Below are 21,140 nucleotides of genomic sequence, written 5' to 3' on the forward strand. Positions count from 1 at the left end.
TGACCCACAAAAGAACAGAAACAGCTATTTGTTCTGATGTTAGTAAATTTGTAGTCATTAAAAAGACCACACTCTTTAAAACTTTTCTGTAGTAAGATATTAATTGCATTACCAGCAAAGATTTTCCACTTTGGCATAAATGCGGTTTGATGACGATGTGACGGGCTTTGCATCTCCCAATGAACCAGCCACTGACATCTGCAGATTCCCATCTGTGTTGGGGATCCCACAGTGATAGGGGAGAGGGGATGGGGGGGGGGGGGGGGGGGGAGGAAAGAGGGGATGGGGGAGGAAAATGGCTGTTGCAGGCCTCAGGCACTTCCAGGAATTGAAGGGTAGGGCCAACTTTTTGGAAAAAAATTAACAGTTATTGATTAAAGGAATGCAATCAATCTCAATTGCACTCCTTTTGGGGGCCATTTAGAATTGAAATCCTTTCCTGCACACCATAGCAATGCTGGATAACAGGAAATTGTTGCTGTTCCTTGCGTCAAACAGTGGTAATAGTCATCATCACCGCCCACTTTGAATATGTCCGCCCATATTTAGGCAGATGTATTCATCATTTCCAACAGAAATGTCAGAGACTGGCAGGACAGCTCCCAGGTCAATTTTCTGCCCCAGTCTGCCCAGATGCACCCAAGATCGGGTAAAACAGGAGCAGAAAACCAGCCTTACCAATTGTACAAAAATGCAGCACAAGACCTCTGCAAGTTTTCTGCTAAAGAAACTCATTTGTAAGTTAACCCCTGATAAAACACTGATACAGCCTATAAAGACCATTTAGCTTTACAGCGCTGAAGGAGGTTATTCGGGCCATCGTGTCATGGCTGGCTCTTTGCTGCAGCAATTCAAAACTATTTCCACTGCCTTGCTTTCTTCCAATAACCCTGTATCTTTCTCCACTTTAAATACTTAACCAATTTTCCATTAAAAGATGTAATAGTTTGCTTCAACAATTGCCTGTGGCAAAGCATTCCATGCTCCAACAACCCGATGTGTTAAGAAATTTCAACTGGCCTCTCTCCTCACTCTTTGTAACAATTTTAAATTGATGGCACCTTGTTACTGACTTCCCCAACCAGATGAAATCGTTTTTCTCGATCAGAACCCTTCATAAGTCTAAAAAACCTCTTAAATCTCCCTCGTATCGTATGCTCCCCTTCCTCATTTAGCTGTCTAGAAAGCCTTACCATGTGAAGCACGTATTTCTCCGCTTCTTGAGCGCCTGATAATTGTACCCTACTGGCCATGTCTTGCAAGGACAGCGTCAAGAACGTCTGCAATGAAAATTGAGACACATCTTAACATAAAAGGAACAAAAAATGTTGGAAATACACAAGAGTTCAGTCAGCGTCTGCAAAGAGAAAAGACAAGTTAATGTTCGGATGTATACCCTTCATTAAAACTCAACATAATCTGAGGCAAAAGAACGCTCTTTGTATATGAAGAAATAGGAACACCAAATATTAGATTCATTAAGAATTATTTCATGCTGCAAGACCACAATCTCTCTGTTGTAGCAATATTTTCGATGAAGTACTCAGAAGCTAGATCTAGAAGTTTGACTACAAAATAAATGTCTTTAAAATGTAAACAATTATTTAGAGCTCCCCAATGACACTGTTCGTGAATGTATGTGTGATTTGTTAGTGAGATATACAGACTAGGAAGGTCCCAGGTTCAGTTAAATTGCCAGTGTTGAATTAGGCAATGGTAGCTAAAATTGGTCTCAACAGCCCTGGGCTTTGAAGGACAGGCAGAAGAAAAAAAATCACTATTCAATGACCACTGCTGGAATGTGCATTAGTGTGGATATTTGTTTTAAAAGAGCCTTCTGTGAGGGAGGTTCATCTATACACGAAAAGGTCTTTATATGCATTATGTTGATTTGGCCCCTTGATAACTCAGTATCATTCAAACTGAATGGTGCAATGATATTTTTTTGTAGAGTTGATATTAGCATGGAAATCCACAGTTGAATTTTCAATATACATTTTTTTGTTTTGCTTTCTTGCCAATTTTCTCCTCCCCAAAACTATTTTGATCCTTTATTGGACTTCAGTTCCAGGAAGTCAAAGATTCACCGGCACCTCACTTAAGTGGCCAATCATGTGCGAGTCTCCACAGTGAATATCAGCAAACTACTTGACTGTAGGGGGCATCACAGCAGAACCCGGATGTCCTCATCTGACATCTACACACAAATTTCTAGCAGGGATCCCTGGATAATGATTAGGAGTGATAATACTGGCCAATTTTCCTCTTCATACACCAAAAGCACTGAAGTCAATTGTAGCACCCTTATGATAGCCCCAACCGAGATCAGCTAACTCCGCACAGACCATAGAAACATAGGAACAGAAGGCGGCCATTCAGCTCCTCGAGACTGTTCCACCATGCAATTAAATCATGGGCGATCTGTACCTCAATACCATTTACTTGCCTTTGTTCCACGAACGCAGAACTTTCCCGATCTAAATAGCTCAGTTATTCATTGCATAATCATTCAACTATCAGGAGATCCCCAATGTACAATTTTTGATAAAATTGTTCTTCAAGAGAGAAAACATGCACTAGATGAGGGGGGCAGCATTACAAGGCATTGACAGTAGGTGAGATTGACAGTAGGTGAGATTGACAGCTAGGACTCCAATGTGGGAGGGCAGCTCTTCTGTTCTAAGTTATAACTCCTGCTTTACAAGGTTTGACAGTATTTGAGTTACAGAAAAGACCTTCGTATTACTATCCTCTTGCCTGCCTCTGCCCTACCAGCCAAGCAAACACATTTTTGATGTTTCTTTCTTCTCCCTTCCTTAAAGTTCCTCTTGCTAACATTCTCTCGCAGATAATACTTAGCAATGGTGGTTAATGCCTGAACTTCAAAGCAAAGTAGTTGAAATAAGGCCTTAGCATACATTGCAAGTTCCATTTAAAAATCAAGAGAAAACATCCACAAACTTTGAATATTTTTATTTTAGCCTTTAGTGCTGCAACGCAAGTGAAAATTCCAGGATACGGCCTTCATAAGTGAAAAATACATCACAAAAATTCCATTGACAGCTAACCTCCATTTCCTAGACAGTTTGCTGACTGATGATTTTGCAGAACTTTCCCCAACCCCTTTCTCACTGAAATGGAGCTTCTCTCAGCCACTAAGGCACGACTAGGTGAGCACAGCTTTTAGAGCTATTTTATGTGCTCTGAAAAAATTGCACTCTGCACTCTAGTAGTTGAAGTAATGGAGAACAAATTACAAAGCCAACCATCACCAGGTAAAAGATTTCAAGAGTATTTTTCAGCTAAAAATACTAGGTGTGTCTGTTTTATAATTAACACTGGAAAATAATGCCATTGTAAGAACTTATTCCAGAGTATCCCTTTAAATATACTAAGGAAAACTATGCAGGGATACACTTACTTAGCATCTGACATTTTATCTGTGGCCTGATTTACATTTTATGCAGATATGTCTTACCTTTGTTAACCTCTGAATGTTCTTTTTATAAAGAGAGGACAAGCATTGTTTGACAAGTCCCATGTTGTTATCTCTTGTGAATGTTTCATTGTGTTTGTTCACCACATTTCGAAGTTCTGCTGGGTTATTTGTTGCATATACTTGTGCTAATTCATGGTAGGCATTACTAAGAGGCTGTTGAAGGACAGACAATACAAGACTTAGCTTACCTTGTTAATGCAAAACCAGCAGCTAATAAGTTTTTCCAATTGGCAGAAAAGCTGTTAGCTATATATTGTAAACCTTGTTTGTAAATATTTTTTTAATAAAAAGGTGACCATGCTGTATTATACATTTCAATTATTCACTTTAAGTGCAGACTAAAAACCTCCAAGGTGGGTCCCTTATTATCCATTCACATTTTGCCATTTATGTGGTTCCTCTGCTGTCATTTGAACTTCTCCACTAGATTGCGAGGGCATCAGTTGAAAATGCTTTTGTGAGCAGCACAGCTAACAATCTCCCAGCACCGAAATCAGACTAGAGTGAATCTGAAAAGCGCCAAACTCTAGAAGCAATGCTGATGATGTAAATGCTGCTGAATTGCACTCTGGAGACACACTAGCATGGAACACGGTCAGAGGCAAATTTCATACTATCAGCAGTTTCTGTAATGCAGTACAGTAGTTTGTCATTATTGTATCCAAATCTCTATTCCAGTAGACAATATGATGAAGTAGCAATAACCTTACCAATGCGGTGGATGGAAAGAAACAGCTTTGCTCTGAACTTAGGTTTCACAAAAAATCTTACAGTTGTGCACACTTCCTAGCTCCACTTTTTCCATTATAATTTCCCAGGTCTACATTTATAATAAAAACATGCCTATGTCGCCTGGTCATGCTGTAATTACAGCCTCCTGCCAGTGGTGATGCAGTAGTGCCTCAGTTCTGCATCTACCATCTTTTCAGTCAACTCTACTCTTCTGGTTGCCAAATTGCCGCAAATTTTGTCAACGTATATAAAATAAGAACAGAAAGTATGTCTTTAAAATGGAGACTGAATTACGTTCACACCCCATCCACCACCCCACCCCCCAAGGAAAAAGCATGTAAAAGTGCAAATAATAGTGTAACTCCGGGGGACTGGGAGAGATATAAAGAACAGCAAAGGAAGGCAAAAAAGATTGTAAGAGCTGCAAAAAGGGAATAAAAGAAAAAACTTGCAAGGGATATCAAGATTAACACAAAAAAAATGTACAATTAAATTGGAAGAAAAAGGGTAGTCAGGGGTAATATGGGCCCTTTAAAAAAAAAAAGTGGGTAATATTGCAAATGAAAATAAGGAGACAGCGGACTTGTTGAATAATTACTTTGTGCTTGTCTTCACAGTAGAGGAAGAATATACCGGACATTCCAGGGAAATTAATAATGAATCAAGGACTGGAACTCACTAAAGTTAAAGTTAGCAAGAAAACAGCATTAGAAAAAATAATGGCACTAAAGACTGACAAATCCCCAGGACTTGATGGTCTCCACCCCAAGGTTTTAAAGGAAGTAGGTAGGGAAATTGCAGATGTTTTAGCCATAATCTTCCAAAGCTCTCTCGATTCAGGAATTGTCCCTTTAGATTGGAAAATTGCAAATATAACTCCATTATTTAAGAAAGATGAGTGAGAGAAACCAGGAAATTATAGACCTGTTAGTCTAACATCTGTTGTGGGGAAGTTATTGGAATCTATAATTAAGCACAGAGTGACTGAGCACTTAGAGAAATTTGAGCTGGTTAGAGAGCGCCAACCTGGATTTGTAAAGGGTAGGTCATAGAATCCTTACAGCACAGAAGGCCATTCGGCCCGTTGAGCCCGTGCCGGCTCTCTGCAAGAGCACTTCAGCTAACCCCACACCCCCATCTTTTCCCCATAGCCCTGCAATTTTTTTTCCCTTCAGGTACTTATCCAACTCCTTTTTAAAAGCTGTGATTGAGTCTGCCTCCACCACCCTTTCAGGCATTGCATTCCAGATTCTAACCACTCGCTGAGTAAAAAAGTTTTCCCTCATGTCGCCTTTGATTCTTCTGCCAACCACCTTAAATCTGTGTCCAATGGGAACAGTTTCTCTCTATCCACTCTGTCCAGACCCCTCATGATTTTGAACACCTCTATCAAATCTCCTCTCAATCTTCTCTGCTCCAAGGAGAACAACCCCAGCTTCTCCAGTCTATCCACGTAACTGAAGTCCCCCATCCCTGGAATCATTCTCGTAGATCTTTTCTGCACCCTCCCTAAGGCCTTCACATCCTTCTTAAAGTGCGGTGCCCAGAATTGGATACAATACTCCAGTTGAGGCCGAACCAGTGTTTTATACAAGGTTCATCATCATTTTCACGCTTTTGTACTCTATGGGCTGGATTTTCATTGAGGCGGCGGGTAGGAGGCAGGACTACAACTTTTGAGATTGTAGTCCCGCCTCCATCGACTTCTAGCCAACCCACGCGATTTAGACTTGATTGATCTTGTTGAGCCCGCCCAGCGGGCTCAGCAGGCCAATTAAGGGCCACCCGGCAACAGGTGATGTCACAGATTGAAATTTCATCTGTCAAGACCGTTTAACAGATGAAATATCAGCGTTTCACAGCTGTTTGAAGCTGTCAAACACTGACTCTGTACTCCAGGTTAATTCCTTCCTCTCAGGATGATTGAGATCTCTCCCCGGAACAGAAAGCAGATTTTGACAGCTGGCGGCCATTCTGCTTTCTGTGAGATGAGGGACTCCCGAGACCTGAAGGAAGGAAGGCTGTAAAGGTAAGTAAAGGTTAGTAGAACTTCTATAAACACTTTATACAGACCAAACACACTTACCTCTGCACTCATGCACCCATCACTCACCTGAACACCAGACATCTCAACCCCTCCAAGCCCTTCATACCGACGGCCCGCCTCGCTAACTTGGCGTGGTTTGGAGCCGTCGGGAATCCCACATTTCAACAATGAAAATAGGGATTAGGCTAAAAACTGGCTGTTAACTACCTGTTAACAGGCAGTTAATTGGCACTAATCCCCTTCCCGCCTCAGGGAGGCGGCTCCCAGTGAGGGGCGGGTACCCGCCTCCTTTGAAACTGGCATGGAGGCGGGTTGGGGGCGGGACCCCCGATTTCAGGATTTTAAATCCCCACACGCCTCCACGGCCCAATGAAAATCCAGCCCTATGCCTCTATTCATGAAGCCCAGGATCCCGTAAGCATTTTTAACTGATTTCTCAACCTGCCCTGCCACTTTCAACAATTTGTGCACATATACCCTAGGTCTCTCTGTTCATGCAACCCCTTTAGGATTGTACCCTTTAGTTTATATTTCCTCTCTTCATTCTGTCTACCAAAATGTATCACTTTGCACTTTTGTGTTAAATTTCCTCTGCCACATGTCCGCCCATTCCACCAGCCTATGTCCTCTTGAAGTCTATCGCTATCCTCCTCACTGTTCACTATACTTCCAAGTTTTGTGTCATCTGCAAATTTTGAAATTGTGCCCTGTACACCCACATCCGAGTCATTAATATAAATCAAGAAAAGCAGTGGTCCTAGAACCGACCCCTGCAGAACACCACTGTATACTTTCTTCCAGTCCGGAAAACAACCGTTCACCACTACTCTGTTTCCTGTCACTTAACCAATTTCGTATCCATGCTGCCACTGTCCCTTTTATTCCATATAGGCTTCAACTTTGCTGGCAAACCTATTATGTGGCACTTTGTCGAACGCCTTTTGGAAATCCATGTACACCACATGAACCGCATTACCCTCATCAACCCTCTCAGTTACCTCATCAAAAAACTCGATCAAGTTGGTTAAACAGGATTTGCCTTCAACAAATCCGTACTGGCTTTCCTTAATTAATCCACACTTGTCCAAGTGACTGTTAACTTTGTCCCTGATTATGGTTTCTAAAAGCTTCCCCACTACCGAGGTTAAACTGACTGGCCTGTAGTTGTTGGGTTTATCTGGTGTAACATTTGCAATTCTTCAGTCCTCTGGCACCACCCCCATTTCTAAGGAGGATTGGAAGATTTTGGCCAGTACCTCCGCGATTTCTTCCTTCACTTCCCTTTGCGTCCTAGGATGAATCCCATCTGGTCCTGGTGACTTATCTCTTCTTTAAGTACAGCCAGCCTTTCTAGTACCTCTTTTTTAATCCCATCCAGCATCTCCTCTACTTCCTCCTTCACTATGTCTATGGCTGCATCTTCTTCCTTCGTAAAGACAGATGCAAAGCACCTCAGCCATACCCTCTGCCTCCATGCATAGGTCTCCTTTTTGGTCCCTAATCGGCCCCACCCCTTATCTAATAAACCTAATTGAACTTTTTGAGGAAGTACTAAAGTAATAGATAGGGGAATGTTGTTTATATGGACTTCCAGAAGGTATTCAATAAGGTTCCACATAAGGGACTGTTAGCTAAAATTAAAGCTCATGGAATTGAAGGCTAATTATTGACCTGGTTAGAGGTTGGTTAGGCAATAGAAGATAGAGACTAGGGATAATGGTTATGTACTCGAATTTGAAGGAAGTAACTAGTGGTGTCCCACAAGGATCTGTGCTGGGGCCGCAAGTACAGTATTCACTATATTTATCAATAACTTAGATAACAAAATAAAGAGCCATATATTCAAGTTTGCCAATGACACAAAGATTGGTTTGTATAGCAAGTAGTGTAGATAGGAGCATAAAATTACAAAGAGACATTGATAGATTATGTGAATGGGCGAAACTGTGGAAGATAAATTTCAACATAGGTAAGTGTGATCATTTTGGGCCATAAAAGGATAGATCAGAGTATTATTTAAGTGGTTAAAAGATAGGAACAGTGGAGGTCCAAAGAGGTTTAGGAGTCTATGTACACCAAAATATAGTCAGGTACAAAAAAATGATCAAACAGGGTCTTTATAACTAGAGGGCTAGAATATAAAGGGGAGTAAGATTTGCTACAGCTATGCAAAGCCCTGGTTAAATCACATCTGGAGCACGGTGTACAGTTCTGGGCACCACACCTTAAAGGATATATTGGCCTTGGAAGGAGTGCAGCACAGATTCACCAGAATGTTACCAGGGCTCCAAGGGTTAGATTACATAAACTAGGCATGTATTCTCTGGAATAAAGAAGGTTATGGGGTGATTGGATTGAGGTTTTTAGGATTTTGAAAGGAATTGATAGGATAGATAGAGAGAAACTTTTTCCCACTAGTGGGGGACTCTAGGACAAGGGGAAATAACCTTAAAATCAGAGCCAGGCTATTCAGGAGAAGAGTTAGGAAACATGTCTTCAAACAAAAGGTGGTAGAAGTGTGAAACTCACTCACACAAAAAGCAGTAAATGCTAGTTCAATTAATAATTTAAAATTGGAGATCGATAGATTTTTTCTATACAAGGGTAAAGAAAGATATGGAGCCATGGCAGGTGGATAGAGTTAAGATACAGATCACCCATAATCAATGTTCCCTGTAATATTTCTTTGGCTGCGCGGCCCATTCAAATTTCCGCGCATGTGGTTATTCCAATTGAAAAGCTGGCGAGCGGCCCACGTGGGAGCTCCAGACTGCTGTGCAGCTTAAAAGGGAACATTGGCCATGAAATCATTGAATGGCGGAACAGGCTTGAGGGGCTGAATGGCCTACTTCTGTTCCTATGCTCCCTAACATAGGGCACATATTTCCTATCCATAAACCTTACTTCAAATGTCAACTTTGTCAATTCCAATGTTCACATTTCCCATTCAATTTTATTACATCAACTATCACCTATGACAAACTTTGTGCAATTCCCAGGATGCTACAGTCTAAACATGCAGTATGTCAAATTTCCCAGTACAAATCAGTATTCTCTCAGTACAAGTGGAAATGTGCCTTTCCTCATACTGTAACAGGGTTTCTGAGGATTCTTATTTTTTTCCCCCAAATGATTTGAAAACAAGGGGGAGAATAAATTTTAAAAGCTTTTTTCAGGTAAAGTTTCATATTTAAATAATTATAATGGTTTTAAGTTCAGTGAAAGCCAAACTCGGAGGCACAGAAGACAGAGCGATAGAGAGACTTGTTGAAAAGAAAGTGATTACATCGTGCTTTTTTAAATTTGATTAATACTGAGAAACTGTAAACAATTGTTTATACAGAAAATGTAGATTTTGCTCAGTACAAATGTTGAATCGTGTCTTTGCTCAGCCAATAATAGAATGAGTTTGTTTTTCCAAATGGTTTCAAAGCTGTTCTCAATTTTTTTTTCCCCATTTAAGAGTCTAGGTCAGAGACACGAAGACTATCTTTACAGCTCTTAGGCTTTCTTTCATTTATATTTAGAATTCAATTACAATTATATCTACAAAATGATTATACGGATGGGCTAGCTATTTCACAATACCAAACCCCTAGATTCCTCACTTCTCAGCTGCTAACAAAATTTCTCCTTCTCGCTGCTACTGAATTCAAAGCTTTACACCATCCCAAGATCATCTTCTCAGGGCTGCCAAACCCCATGACCCACCTCCAATGCTGCCAAACCTCAGGATCTCCCCTCCCCAGTGCTCTAAAATCTCACCGTCTCCTCCCTCTCCAGTGTTAATATAAAAATGGGAAATGAATGAAACACCAAAATGTTAAAACGGGAGAACCACAAAGGAAAGCACTCTTCAAGCTGCAACAGATTTGTAGAATTTTCAAATGGCAACTTTTGGACTTCATTATTTGTACCATCTCCCAATATTTTTTCCTCAACTCATCATATCTCTGCTCCTCAGTGATACGCCTCAAACTCAGTGAACAAAGCCATCAGAGAGCCACTAAAATATTCAAATTAGTCCCCAATGCTCATGCTTTCTGTATTTCTAATTTAAAAATATGTGTCATCTAATTTGAATCAAACCACATTTTAAGTATATGATCATTAAGGGTACAACATCTGGCTTCAGTGCCCCTATGCAAAGAGGGAGCTAGTCAAGCTCCCTTCCCTGTTTGCAATCCTACGGCCCCCAACTGAGCAGCCTACTAACAAACCCCACTCTCCATTCTCCCATGGATTGTACTCCAAGAGGAGAGAAAAAGGAACAAAATTGGCAAGGAAGCTTCCACTGAGTTAATTAGCCAGATTATTGGTACATTCATTTATTTTAAATGCAAATCTAATGGAATTTGGATTGAAAAGGGAAAAGAGCAGGTTCCAAAAATTAGTAATGCCACCATTCATCAAATGAAACCAATGTTTGTTTAATTAGAATTGTAACATCAGAAAAAATATTGTGTTCCTTGATATGACAAATATTTTCCCATTGGGTCTGTGAAACTACATGCATTATCTAGTGCAATACCCTACAGTGCAGTGTAATACAAACAGAACAGGCCCATTTCACCTCAGTACAGGGAACAGACAGTGGTGGTTTCACTCAGTTTATCAATGTAAACATGGGAAATGAGTGGGGGGAAGACGCCAAGATGTTAAACAGGGCAACCAGAAAGGAAAGTAACCTTCAAGCAACTTTCAAGCTGCAACACATTTGTAGAATTTTCAAATGGTAACTTTTAGACTTTACCATTGTAGGCACCATCTCCCAGTCACTTTTTCCTCAGCACTACTATCATCATGTCAGCCGTGCTGCTCACAAGGTGTTCAACAGTTTACATCATATGCCAGTCCACATCTGAATTAAATCAAACCAAAGGACAGCAGGGGAAAGAACACAAATATTAAAATATAAAGAGTCAAAATTAATCAAGTAATGGACACGCTTAGTCACTTTGAAGTATATATTTCTCTCTCTCAGCTATTTGAAAAAAAGACATGCGTATAAAACTACTTGCATTTATATAATGCATTTAATTTAGAAAAACGTCCCAAGGTGCTTGACAGCAGAGATAAGGAGCAGGCAGCGAGCTTCTGTGGAAGGGTTAAGAAAGGTGGCCAAAAGACTGGTTGAAGAGATGTTCTGGGAAGGCTCTTAAAAGGTCTGAAAAGATATAGATGTAGAAGGCAGATTGGGGGATGTAACTGAAGTCTCTGGCACCTAGTTTGGAGCAGAGGGGGTAGATGGGGAGGATGCACAGGAAACCTGAGTCAGTTGAGGAGATTAGCCGCCAGCAGCCTCACTGGGCAGGAAGGTCGGTGAGAGGATGGGGCAGTTGGAGTTAATGTTCATTAAGGAGTCAGGGGCGAGTGCCTCAATGGGCTCTTTGGAGAATGTCGATGAAGGCACTGAAAGAAGCTGTGGGCTTATTCAAAAGAAAGTCAAGCCTAGGAAAATCGGCAGGAGAGTGGGAGTTAGAGGAATAGTAAAGACAATTAACTGCAGGCCTCTATCCAAGAAATGCTGTGTGTAGTTTAGCCCCTGAGCTCCATGTAGGTCAACACCTAAATCAAGTCATCTTTAAAATATGTATTCTTTCAGCTATAATTTCAAAAACTTCATAATTTAAGTGTTTAGAACAATATTTAGAATTTAAGATGTTATGATTTGGGGCATGAATTGGATATTTGGTTAGATTTCAAAATGAAAATGAAATTTGTAAAACAGCATGCACCAAATGAAATGAAATAATTGAATTTTAATTTTTAAATAAAATATTAAATTGAATGATTTTAACACTCGCTTATCTGTAAACAGCCAAAGTGAAAGAAGTTATAAAACAAAATCTAAAAGATGTATGACGTAGTGTCAACAGTACAGTTCAAAAGGCACCACTACACAAGATTCTTTTCAGGTAATTACTGAAAAAATATTTTCTCATGGCAAGCATTAGCCAAAGGAAAAGTGCTAAAAATTCTTGCCTTCAAAATTAAATATGCAATCTCACCTTAATGAATCTTCCCACAATCTGTGATGTGTACTTGGGCAACTGCTGAACTTTTCCATGCAGAATCAAGGAGACAAGAATATACTTTTTATAAGACTCCAACATAATGTGACTGACTGCCATGGCTGGAGTGGTTATAGCCTGAGGAAAAGAAAATATGTTTTTAATTGTTAATGAGTATTTCAACAATCTGATTTTACCACCTACATATGGACTAGCCGTAAATTGGAATTACCAATGAATCAGATTAATAAAACCAAAGACAGCTTGCCCCCCTTGTACCATAATTGCACTGAAGAAGCAATCCGACTCAGAAATTCCATGCAAGGTAGATGTAATATTTAAGTTAACATTTACCATTTGTCCTATTGGTGTATTTGCTAGTATGTATTACATTCAAAGGGGAAAAAGGTCTCCCTTCCTATCTGCTACTATTTAAAGTCAACATTAACTTATCAAGATATTAAAACTGGCATTAAGCCCTAAAGAGTTACATAAGAAATAGGAGCAGGATTAGGCCACTTGGCCCCTCCAGCCTGCTCCGCCATTCAATAAGATCATGGCTGATCTTGGGCTCCAAGCCACTTCCCTGCCCGCTCCACATAACTCTCGACTCCCTTATCTTGCAAAAATTTGTCTATCTCCACCTTAAATGTATTTAATGACCCAGCCTCCACGGCTCTCTGGGGCAGAGAATTCCACAGATTTACGACCCTCAGAGAAGAAATTCCTCCTCATCTCAGTTCTAAAAGGACGACCCTTTATTCTGAAACTATGCCCCCCCGAGTTCTAGATTTCCCCACGAGGGGAAACATCCTCTCTGCATCTACCTTGTCGAACCCCCTCAGTATCTTATATGTTTCAATAAGATCACCCCTCATTCTTCTAAATTCCAATGAGTATAGGCCCAGCCTGCTCAACCTTTCTTCGTAAGTCAACCCCCTCATCTCAGGAATCAACTGTGTGAATCGTCTCTGAACTGCCTCCAATGCAAGTATGTCCTTCCTAAAATAAGGAGGCCAAAACTGTACTCAATGTGTGGTCTCACCAATACCCTGTACAGTTGTAGCAGGACTTCCCTGTTTTTATACTCCAACCCCCTTGCAATAAAGGTCAACATTCCATTTGCCTTTTTGATTACTTGCTGCACCTGCATGCTAACTTTGTGTTTCATGCACAAGGACCCCCAGGTCCCTCTGAACTGTAGCATTTTGTAATCTCTCCATTTAAATAATAATTTGCTTTTTTATTTTTCCTGCCAAAGTGGATAACCTCGCACTTTCCCACATTATACCCCATCTGCCAAATGTCTGCCCACTCACTTAGCCTGTCTATATCCCTTTGCAGATTCTTTGAGTCCTCTGCATAACTTGCTTTCCCACCCATCTTTGTACTATCTGCAAACTTGGCTGCATTACACTTGGTCCCTTCATCCAAGTCATTAATATAGATTGTAAATAGTGGAGGCCCCGGCACCGATCCCTGTGGCACCCCATTAGTTACCGTTTGCCAACCGGAAAATGACCCATTTATCCTGACTCTCTGCTTTCTGTTAGTTAGCCAATTCTCTATCCATGCTAATATATTACCCCCAACTCAGTGAGCTCTTATCTTATGCAGTAACCTTTTCTGTGGCACCTTATCGAATGCCTTCTGGAAATCCAAATACACCCTTGTCCACCCTGCTCGTTACATCCTCAAAGAACTCCAGCAAATTTGTTAAACATAATTTCCCTTTCATAAAACCATGCTGACTCTGCTTGACTGCATTATGATTTTCCAAATGCCCTGCTACCGCTTCCTTAATGAAGACTCCAGCATTTTCCCAACGACAGATGTTAGGCTAACTAGTCTATAGTTTCCTGCTTTCCGTCTCCCTCCTTTCTTAAATAGGGGTGTTACATTTGCGGTTTTCCAATCTGCTGGGACCTCTCCAGAGTCCAGGGAATTTTGGTATATTGCACCCAATACATCCACTGTCTCTGCAGTCAATTCTTTTAAGACCCTGGGATGCAGGCCATCTGGTTCAAGGGACTTGTCTTTTAGTCCCATTATTTTACCAAGTACTTTTTCCTTAATGATGATGATTGTCATTAGTTGCCCCTTCCCTGTGGCCCCTTGATTGTCCATTATTGGGATGTTGTTACTGTCTTCTACCGTGAAGACAGATACAAAATATTTGTTCAGAATCTCTGCCATTTCCCCTTTCCCCATTATTAATTCCCCATTCTCATCTTCTAACGGACCAATGTTTACTTTAGCTACTCTCTTCCTTTTTATATACCTGTAGAAGCTCTTTACTTTCTGTTTTAATATTTCTTGCCAGTTTACTCTCATAATTCATCTCTATTTTTTTTTTTTTTAAGTCATCCTTTGCTGTTTTTTTTAATTTCCCAATCCTCTGGCCGCCCACCAATCTTGGCAATATTGTATGTCTTAGTTTTCAATTTGATACCAACCTTTACTTCCTTAGTTAGCCACGGATAGTGCTCCCTTCTCTTAAAATCTTTCTTTCTCACTGGAATATATTTTTGTTGAGAGTTATAAAATATCTCCTTAAAATGTCCGCTACTGCATTTCAACTTTCTTACCTTTTAATTTATTTTTCCAGTCCACTTTAGCCAGTTCTGCCCTCATGCCATTGTAATTGCCTTTGTTTAAGATCAGGGCACTGGTTTGAGATACAACTTTCTCACCCTCCAACTGAATTTGAAATTCAACCATGTTATGATCACTCTTTCCTAGAGGATCCTTTATTATGAGATCATTTATTAATTCTGTCTCATTACACAGTACCAGATCCAAGATAGCCTGCTCCCTGGTTGGTTCCATTATATACTGTTCTTGGAAACCATCCCGGATACACTCTATGAACTCCTCCCCATGGCTACCATGGCCAATTTGATTTGTCCAATCAATATGGAGATTAAAATCACCCATGATTATTACCGTACCTTTTTTACAGGCCTCCATTATTTGTTGATTTATACTCTGTCCAATAGTATTGCTACTGTACGGGGGCCTGTAGACTACACCCACCAGAGACTTTTTCCCCTTATTATTTTTTATCTCCACCCAAACCGATTCTACATCTTGATCTTCTGAGCCACTATCACTTCTGACCACTGCACTGATCCCATCCTTTACCAACAAAGCCACCCCACCTCCCTTTCCTTTCTGTCTATCCTTCCGAATTGTCAAATACCCTGGAATATTCAGTTCCCAGCCCTGGTCCCCTTGCAACCATGCCTCTGTAATGGCGATCAGATCATACCCATTTGTATCTATTTGTGCCGTCAACTCATCTAGTTACGAATGCTGCGTGCATTCAGATATAGAGCTTTTAACTTTGTCTTACCACCATTTCTCCTTGCTTTGTCCCCATTTTCTGTTGCACTCTTATTTTTAAACATTCTGTTCCTTCCTGTCACACTTTGGTTATTATTTCCCCCATCTCTATCCTGCTCTCTTGCTTTCTCATTTCCTTTTTCAATTCCCACTCACCTGGATCCTCCCCCCGACTATTTACATCCTTGGAGCAAAGTTAATTGTATTGGTTAAATGGGGAATATTTATCCCAACCTCCTAAACAGAATCTGATACCTGATGGCAAGTTGAAGGAACAAAAAAAAAATTGTAACCACAAAATAGAAATATTGTACTGAAATATTTCAATAATTTTAATATATTGCACCCTAGTCGGTAAACAAATATTCAAGACTTAGCGTTGCATTTATTTAGATAACTTCTCTGAAGCAATCAGGCAAGTTTTCTAATATTATGTCCAACTGTGCTCATTTTTACCTGCTCATAGAAATACAGTGCCCGCTCAAAATTCTTGAGTCCTGTGTAGATCATACCACCATAATAGTAATAACATAAAAAGTGCTTGGCGTCATAGGCTCCATTTTCTTTACAAATATCTGTCATATCCACCTCCAGATAGGGAATAGCCGGATTGAAGCATTTTGCTAGCAGGCAAAGCTATAAATGGAAGAAAAGTTTTGTTGAACATAGAGACCTTAATTTTCAAAAGCACAATACCGCGAGTAAAAAGTTGCTCTCCAATTTTATAATTGAAAATCTTTACAAGCCACACCAATATAAAAGCCATGTTTCATGTTTAAAGGGCATAAAAACAATACAATCAGGTACAATGATTTTGTATATAAAACTAAATGGAGGCAATAAAAATGACAATCTTTGCAGCATGCAAAAAGAAAGTCTGAAATGTAGATTTAGCCAGTGATGAGGAATTAAGGCAGTTCAATTGTAAAAGGTGATCAGACAATCTTTTACACAAGTGTAAGGTTGCGTGAAACTCTGCCGTTGATAAAATATTCTGTGTATATACAGTGGCAACGTGGCTATTGGTTGTGATGTTAAGTGCATTTAATTTTGGAATAGATGTGGAAATATGAATCCTGGGAACAGTGAAACTAGCAGTTCCGCTCATAATAAATGTGGGACAAGTTACAGGAGTTGAGGTTTATTGAGATACAAGTTGCAGGGTTAAATCAGACCCAAGTGTGTTGAAGACTTACAGGACAGTGAGTTCCAATAAACAGCAATTCAAAAAAAAATTGTACTAAATTTCAGTCAGTCATTTAAAAAAAAAAATTCTGTCAACAATATAAAAAATGTAAACACTAACTGGGAAAAATAACAGAGTTTGTTGGAACTGAATATCGATAATTGAAAGGGCAACCCATGAAGTACCTTGGGTCAACCAAATACAGGAAACTCTCAATTTACCGGCATCTAAATAACCGGAAATCTCGGTTAACCGGCAAAATTCAGGAGTAGGTTCAGGTAAGTTTTACTTCATATTAGTGGCCGTTCCTCGATCTGTGGCTGTGCAGTTGGGGTTCCTGCACATGTTGCTAAGCAACAGGGACGCTTGGTCTGTGGCCGGGGTTCCTGCACATGTTGCTAAGCAACATGGAAGCCTGGATTTGTTGCTGTGTACAGAGCTCTTGTACCTTTTAACTATACCTCTCTGTAATCCGGACTTTTTGATAAACCGGCACCACGCCGGTGCCGGATAAAAAAAAAGTTTCCTGTACCTGCTGATGTCAATTTGGTTCCCTTCCATAGCTGGGCTAGCTTCTCCTCCCAGCCAGTTTCTCCCATTATGTCATCACTCATCATTGTATATTTAAAAAAAAGTTTTCATATGAACTAAGAAAAATCAATAAATCTGGAGAAAATTTTAGTCTCAACACTACATTTCTAATTTCTGAAACAGAGGAGGGACACAGAGGAGGAAAAAAGCAAAAGACTGAGTGCAGAGGGATCCCCCAAATTGTACAGGAAATATCGAGATCCCCAAAAATACCACAACAGTCTTATAAAGCACCATTTTTTTTTTTGTACATAAATCAAACCACTCCCACACAAGAAAAAAAACTGAAGACGTTATCTTACCTGGCAGAGGTCAGCGTGAACTGAGGTAAGTTGGTTTGTATTCATCTGCATCTTGTCTATGGCCTGTTTTAGAATGCTAATTCCTCGCAGCGGCTTTTAAAAAAAATGAATTCTTTTAAACTGAATATCCTTTTTTCCTCAATGCATTAAATGCACAGACACAAATCCTCCCCTGCACCAGCACCACTGGCAGCAATGCCCTAGGTTAAGCAGCACAAAATCCCCCATGGTTCACACTCTGGATCTCTATCCAGTGACCCCAACTGAAAGTGCATATGTGGAGATTGGTGAAGACGTGATTGACCCTGGGGCATTATAGCTTGCCCAAATAGTCCACTGACACTATTAAGAACCAAACATGAATGGCCAGGAGTAAGGTACTGGAGAACAACAGTGCTTATGGAACTGTACTCCAGCAAGGAATCAACCCCTTCAGGAGGGGAAGGGAATAAAACTAGCAGAGAAAAATTGCCAAGAAACAAAATGCACAAAAATGTTTCAAGCTCACAAAATTTTATTTTAACCACCGTGTACTATACAGTGAAAATTAGAATTTCATACAGCACTACTAAATTGTGAAATTTAGTATGAACATTCCAATACATCAACATGTAAACCATCTACAAATCGATGTTATGAGCATAAAAAGGCATTTGTTGATTATCTAGTTTACAATATAAAACAGATTAAGCACTGCGCACCTCAATTGATCGCCCTCGGGTAATCGGGGTTTCAATACAAAACAGGCCATCTTTAATCATTTTGTACTTCAAAATTATTTAAATCTTTAAATAGTACAGACGAAAATGTTATCAGCACTTCATTTATAATCTTGAATTTTATGCAACATCCAAGTGCAAGAATCCTAAAATTTCAGACCCATTGTGTGGAATTTTCTGGCAGAAAACCTCTTGGACAGATTTTATTCAAGAGTTTCTGTACATGACATTCCTCAGACTGTTGTTGGTGTGTATGGAGGTAGTACAACAGAATTGATGGACATGGTAAAAGTCCCTATTCGCGACCAAGTTTAGTGGAATTCCAAAAGGCAGAGAATTTTGAGATTTTTAAAAATCCTGCATATTTACTAGATTCCCATAAAATTAACTGAGATAAAAAGTTGCATCATTTAGCAATTACATTTGATGATATCTTAACTTTTAATTTACTTGCTACAGTTAAATGGCTACCCACCAGTTAATGGGAAATGGAACAAGTCTTTATCATGGAATCATACAGCATAGGAGGCGGCGATTCGGCCCATCATACTTGTGCCAGCTCTCTGAACGAGCTTTCCAATTAATCACACTCCCCCGCTCTTTCCCCATAGCCGTGCAAATTTTTCCTTTTCAAGTATTTATTTTAAAACATTTTGCCCCAAACTATTTGAATTGGCCAAAATTCATTTTTAACTTTCATCCCCGATTCCCATTTCTCTGCATCCACATCATGCACCATTTGCACACTAGGATGACAGCCGGTTAGAAGCGCATTTAAAAACTAAACATGAAATATTACAGAAACCTTTACCTGTTTTCTTTCGACTAAAGCATTTGTCAACTGATGGCAAAGACCCGCAACTAGAAAAAGACAAAAGAAAATATAAGCATGAACAGTGCTAAAATTGTACAGGAAACTCTTTGGTATCCGGCACCTACGGGACCGGCGTGTTGCCGGTTGATCAAAAATTCCGGATGACGGAGAGGGTTATCTACCGAGGCTATTTTTAACAAAGAAAAATAAAAAAAATCAAGAAATGTGCAGTATACAGTAATTGGGTACTCACCTACAGAATGTTGTGTTAAATGGATGGTGAAAGATGCTTGATTAAGTACAGTACTGCCAGTTGAGGGTAATGCAATGCAATGACTGCCAGCAGCGTGGGAGACACGCAGTACCCCTGTAAAATGGCAGATCGCAAGACACTACTGGCAGCGCAGGAGAGTCTGACTCCTGTTATTGAGGTGTTCGGACTTCCGACAGCGCCAAGAAGCAGAGTAGTGGCAGTTTGGAGAGCTACCCCCACTGACTAACTCGGCCACCGCGGGAGACTCGGACGAGGACTCGTCAACATTGCCGGTTATTGAGGTGTTGTTTTCGGAGTGAGAATTTTGCCGGTTAATAGAGAAGTCCGGGTATTTAGGTGCCATTTAAACGAGAGTTTCCTGTACTTCAATAAATTGAGAGAATAGTTCACTGTAAATATGGAAAGCACATTACTGAAGAGGTACTTACAGGTGTCTGTTGCATATCTGATGTGTTCACCATTGCAAGTGCTAATAAAAAGTTGAACTTGGGAGAATAAGGTCTCGAAATCAGGGATACTGGGCATAGAAAATTTCACATACCTGCACAACAAAGAAAGTTAGAAAAATAGTAAATGTAATACTATTATTTTGGTGGTATATCAAAACAATCCAATTTTACTTGGACCTAGAATTGTTAAAATGCAATAGTTTAAAATCATTTCCAATTGTACCAACTTTCAAAACCACGAATGATGTAAATGTTTAGATCCTCATCGAATCCACTTATTTTTACTTGGAGCCCTTAAAATTCTGAAGCACTTAAAGGACAATTTCTACAGCAGCCCCATCCAAACTCTCCGGCAAGAGAATGTAGATTCTGCAGCAAGTCTCTACAGAGTTTCGGATCATCTCAATATAATAAATATTTTTAAAGCGCTGTATAAAGACAGTGCTTCACTAGCTTCCCATGTCCAAGAGAACAGATTTCAATATTCTCATCCTTACCTTTAAATCCCTCCTTGCCTTGCTTCTCCCTACCTCCTTGATCTCTTCCAGCAGTGTGTTCCTGCATTCTCATTAAATTCCGTGGCTGCAAAATTAGAGCATTATGGACCCCAACTGCAAGTCTCTGCCTTCTACCTATATGACCCAAAATTTTATTGAGGCCTATAAAATTGGCACTCTGGAGCACGAGGCTGTCCTAAGGGGGGAGGAGAAGGAGGGGAAGCGTAATGTGGTAGTTGTGGGAGATTCTATAATTAAGGGGGCTGATAGTATCCTTTGTAAGCAAAATCGAAAGTCTTGCATGGTGTGTTGCCTACCTGGTGGTAGGGTGAGGGACATCTCGAAAGGATATTGGAGAGGGAGGGGGAGGATCCAGTCATTGTGGTCCATGTTGGGACCAACAACATAGGGAAGAGTAGGCAAGAGTTCTGACGAAGGGTCATCGACCTGAAACGTTAACTCTGTTTCTCTCTCCACAGATGCTGCCCGACTTGCTGAATATTTCCAGCATTTTCTGTTTTTATTTCAGATTTCCAGCATCCGCAGTATTTTGCTTTTGTATTTGGCAAGAGGTTCTGTTTGGGGAGAACTAGGAGCTAAATTAAAGAACAGGACCTCAAGGGTTATAATGTCTGGATTGTTACCTGAGCCATGTGCAAATTGGTGCAGGG

General features: G+C 40.2%; 1 protein-coding gene across 2 annotated transcripts in view; it reads right to left on the bottom strand.

Annotated features, from left to right (window-relative positions):
- The window catches only part of cops3 (COP9 signalosome subunit 3), a 58,198-nt gene that overhangs the window by 14,645 nt on the left and 22,413 nt on the right, over window positions 1-21,140 (bottom strand). For both annotated transcript variants that reach the window (XM_086000550.1, XM_086000551.1), the window contains exons 3-9: window positions 19,952-20,064; window positions 19,247-19,296; window positions 17,717-17,809; window positions 16,094-16,273; window positions 12,290-12,430; window positions 3,479-3,652; window positions 1,194-1,280 (exon numbers count right to left, since the gene is read on the bottom strand). In XM_086000550.1, the coding sequence (XP_085856676.1) occupies window positions 1,194-1,280; window positions 3,479-3,652; window positions 12,290-12,430; window positions 16,094-16,273; window positions 17,717-17,809; window positions 19,247-19,296; window positions 19,952-20,064 (838 nt within the window). The remainder of the gene's footprint in view (window positions 1-1,193; window positions 1,281-3,478; window positions 3,653-12,289; window positions 12,431-16,093; window positions 16,274-17,716; window positions 17,810-19,246; window positions 19,297-19,951; window positions 20,065-21,140) is intronic.

This window comes from Somniosus microcephalus, chromosome 11 (assembly GCF_052327205.1).
Source record: "Somniosus microcephalus isolate GS21.2 chromosome 11, FLI_Smic_1.0, whole genome shotgun sequence".
NCBI lineage: Eukaryota > Metazoa > Chordata > Chondrichthyes > Squaliformes > Somniosidae > Somniosus > Somniosus microcephalus.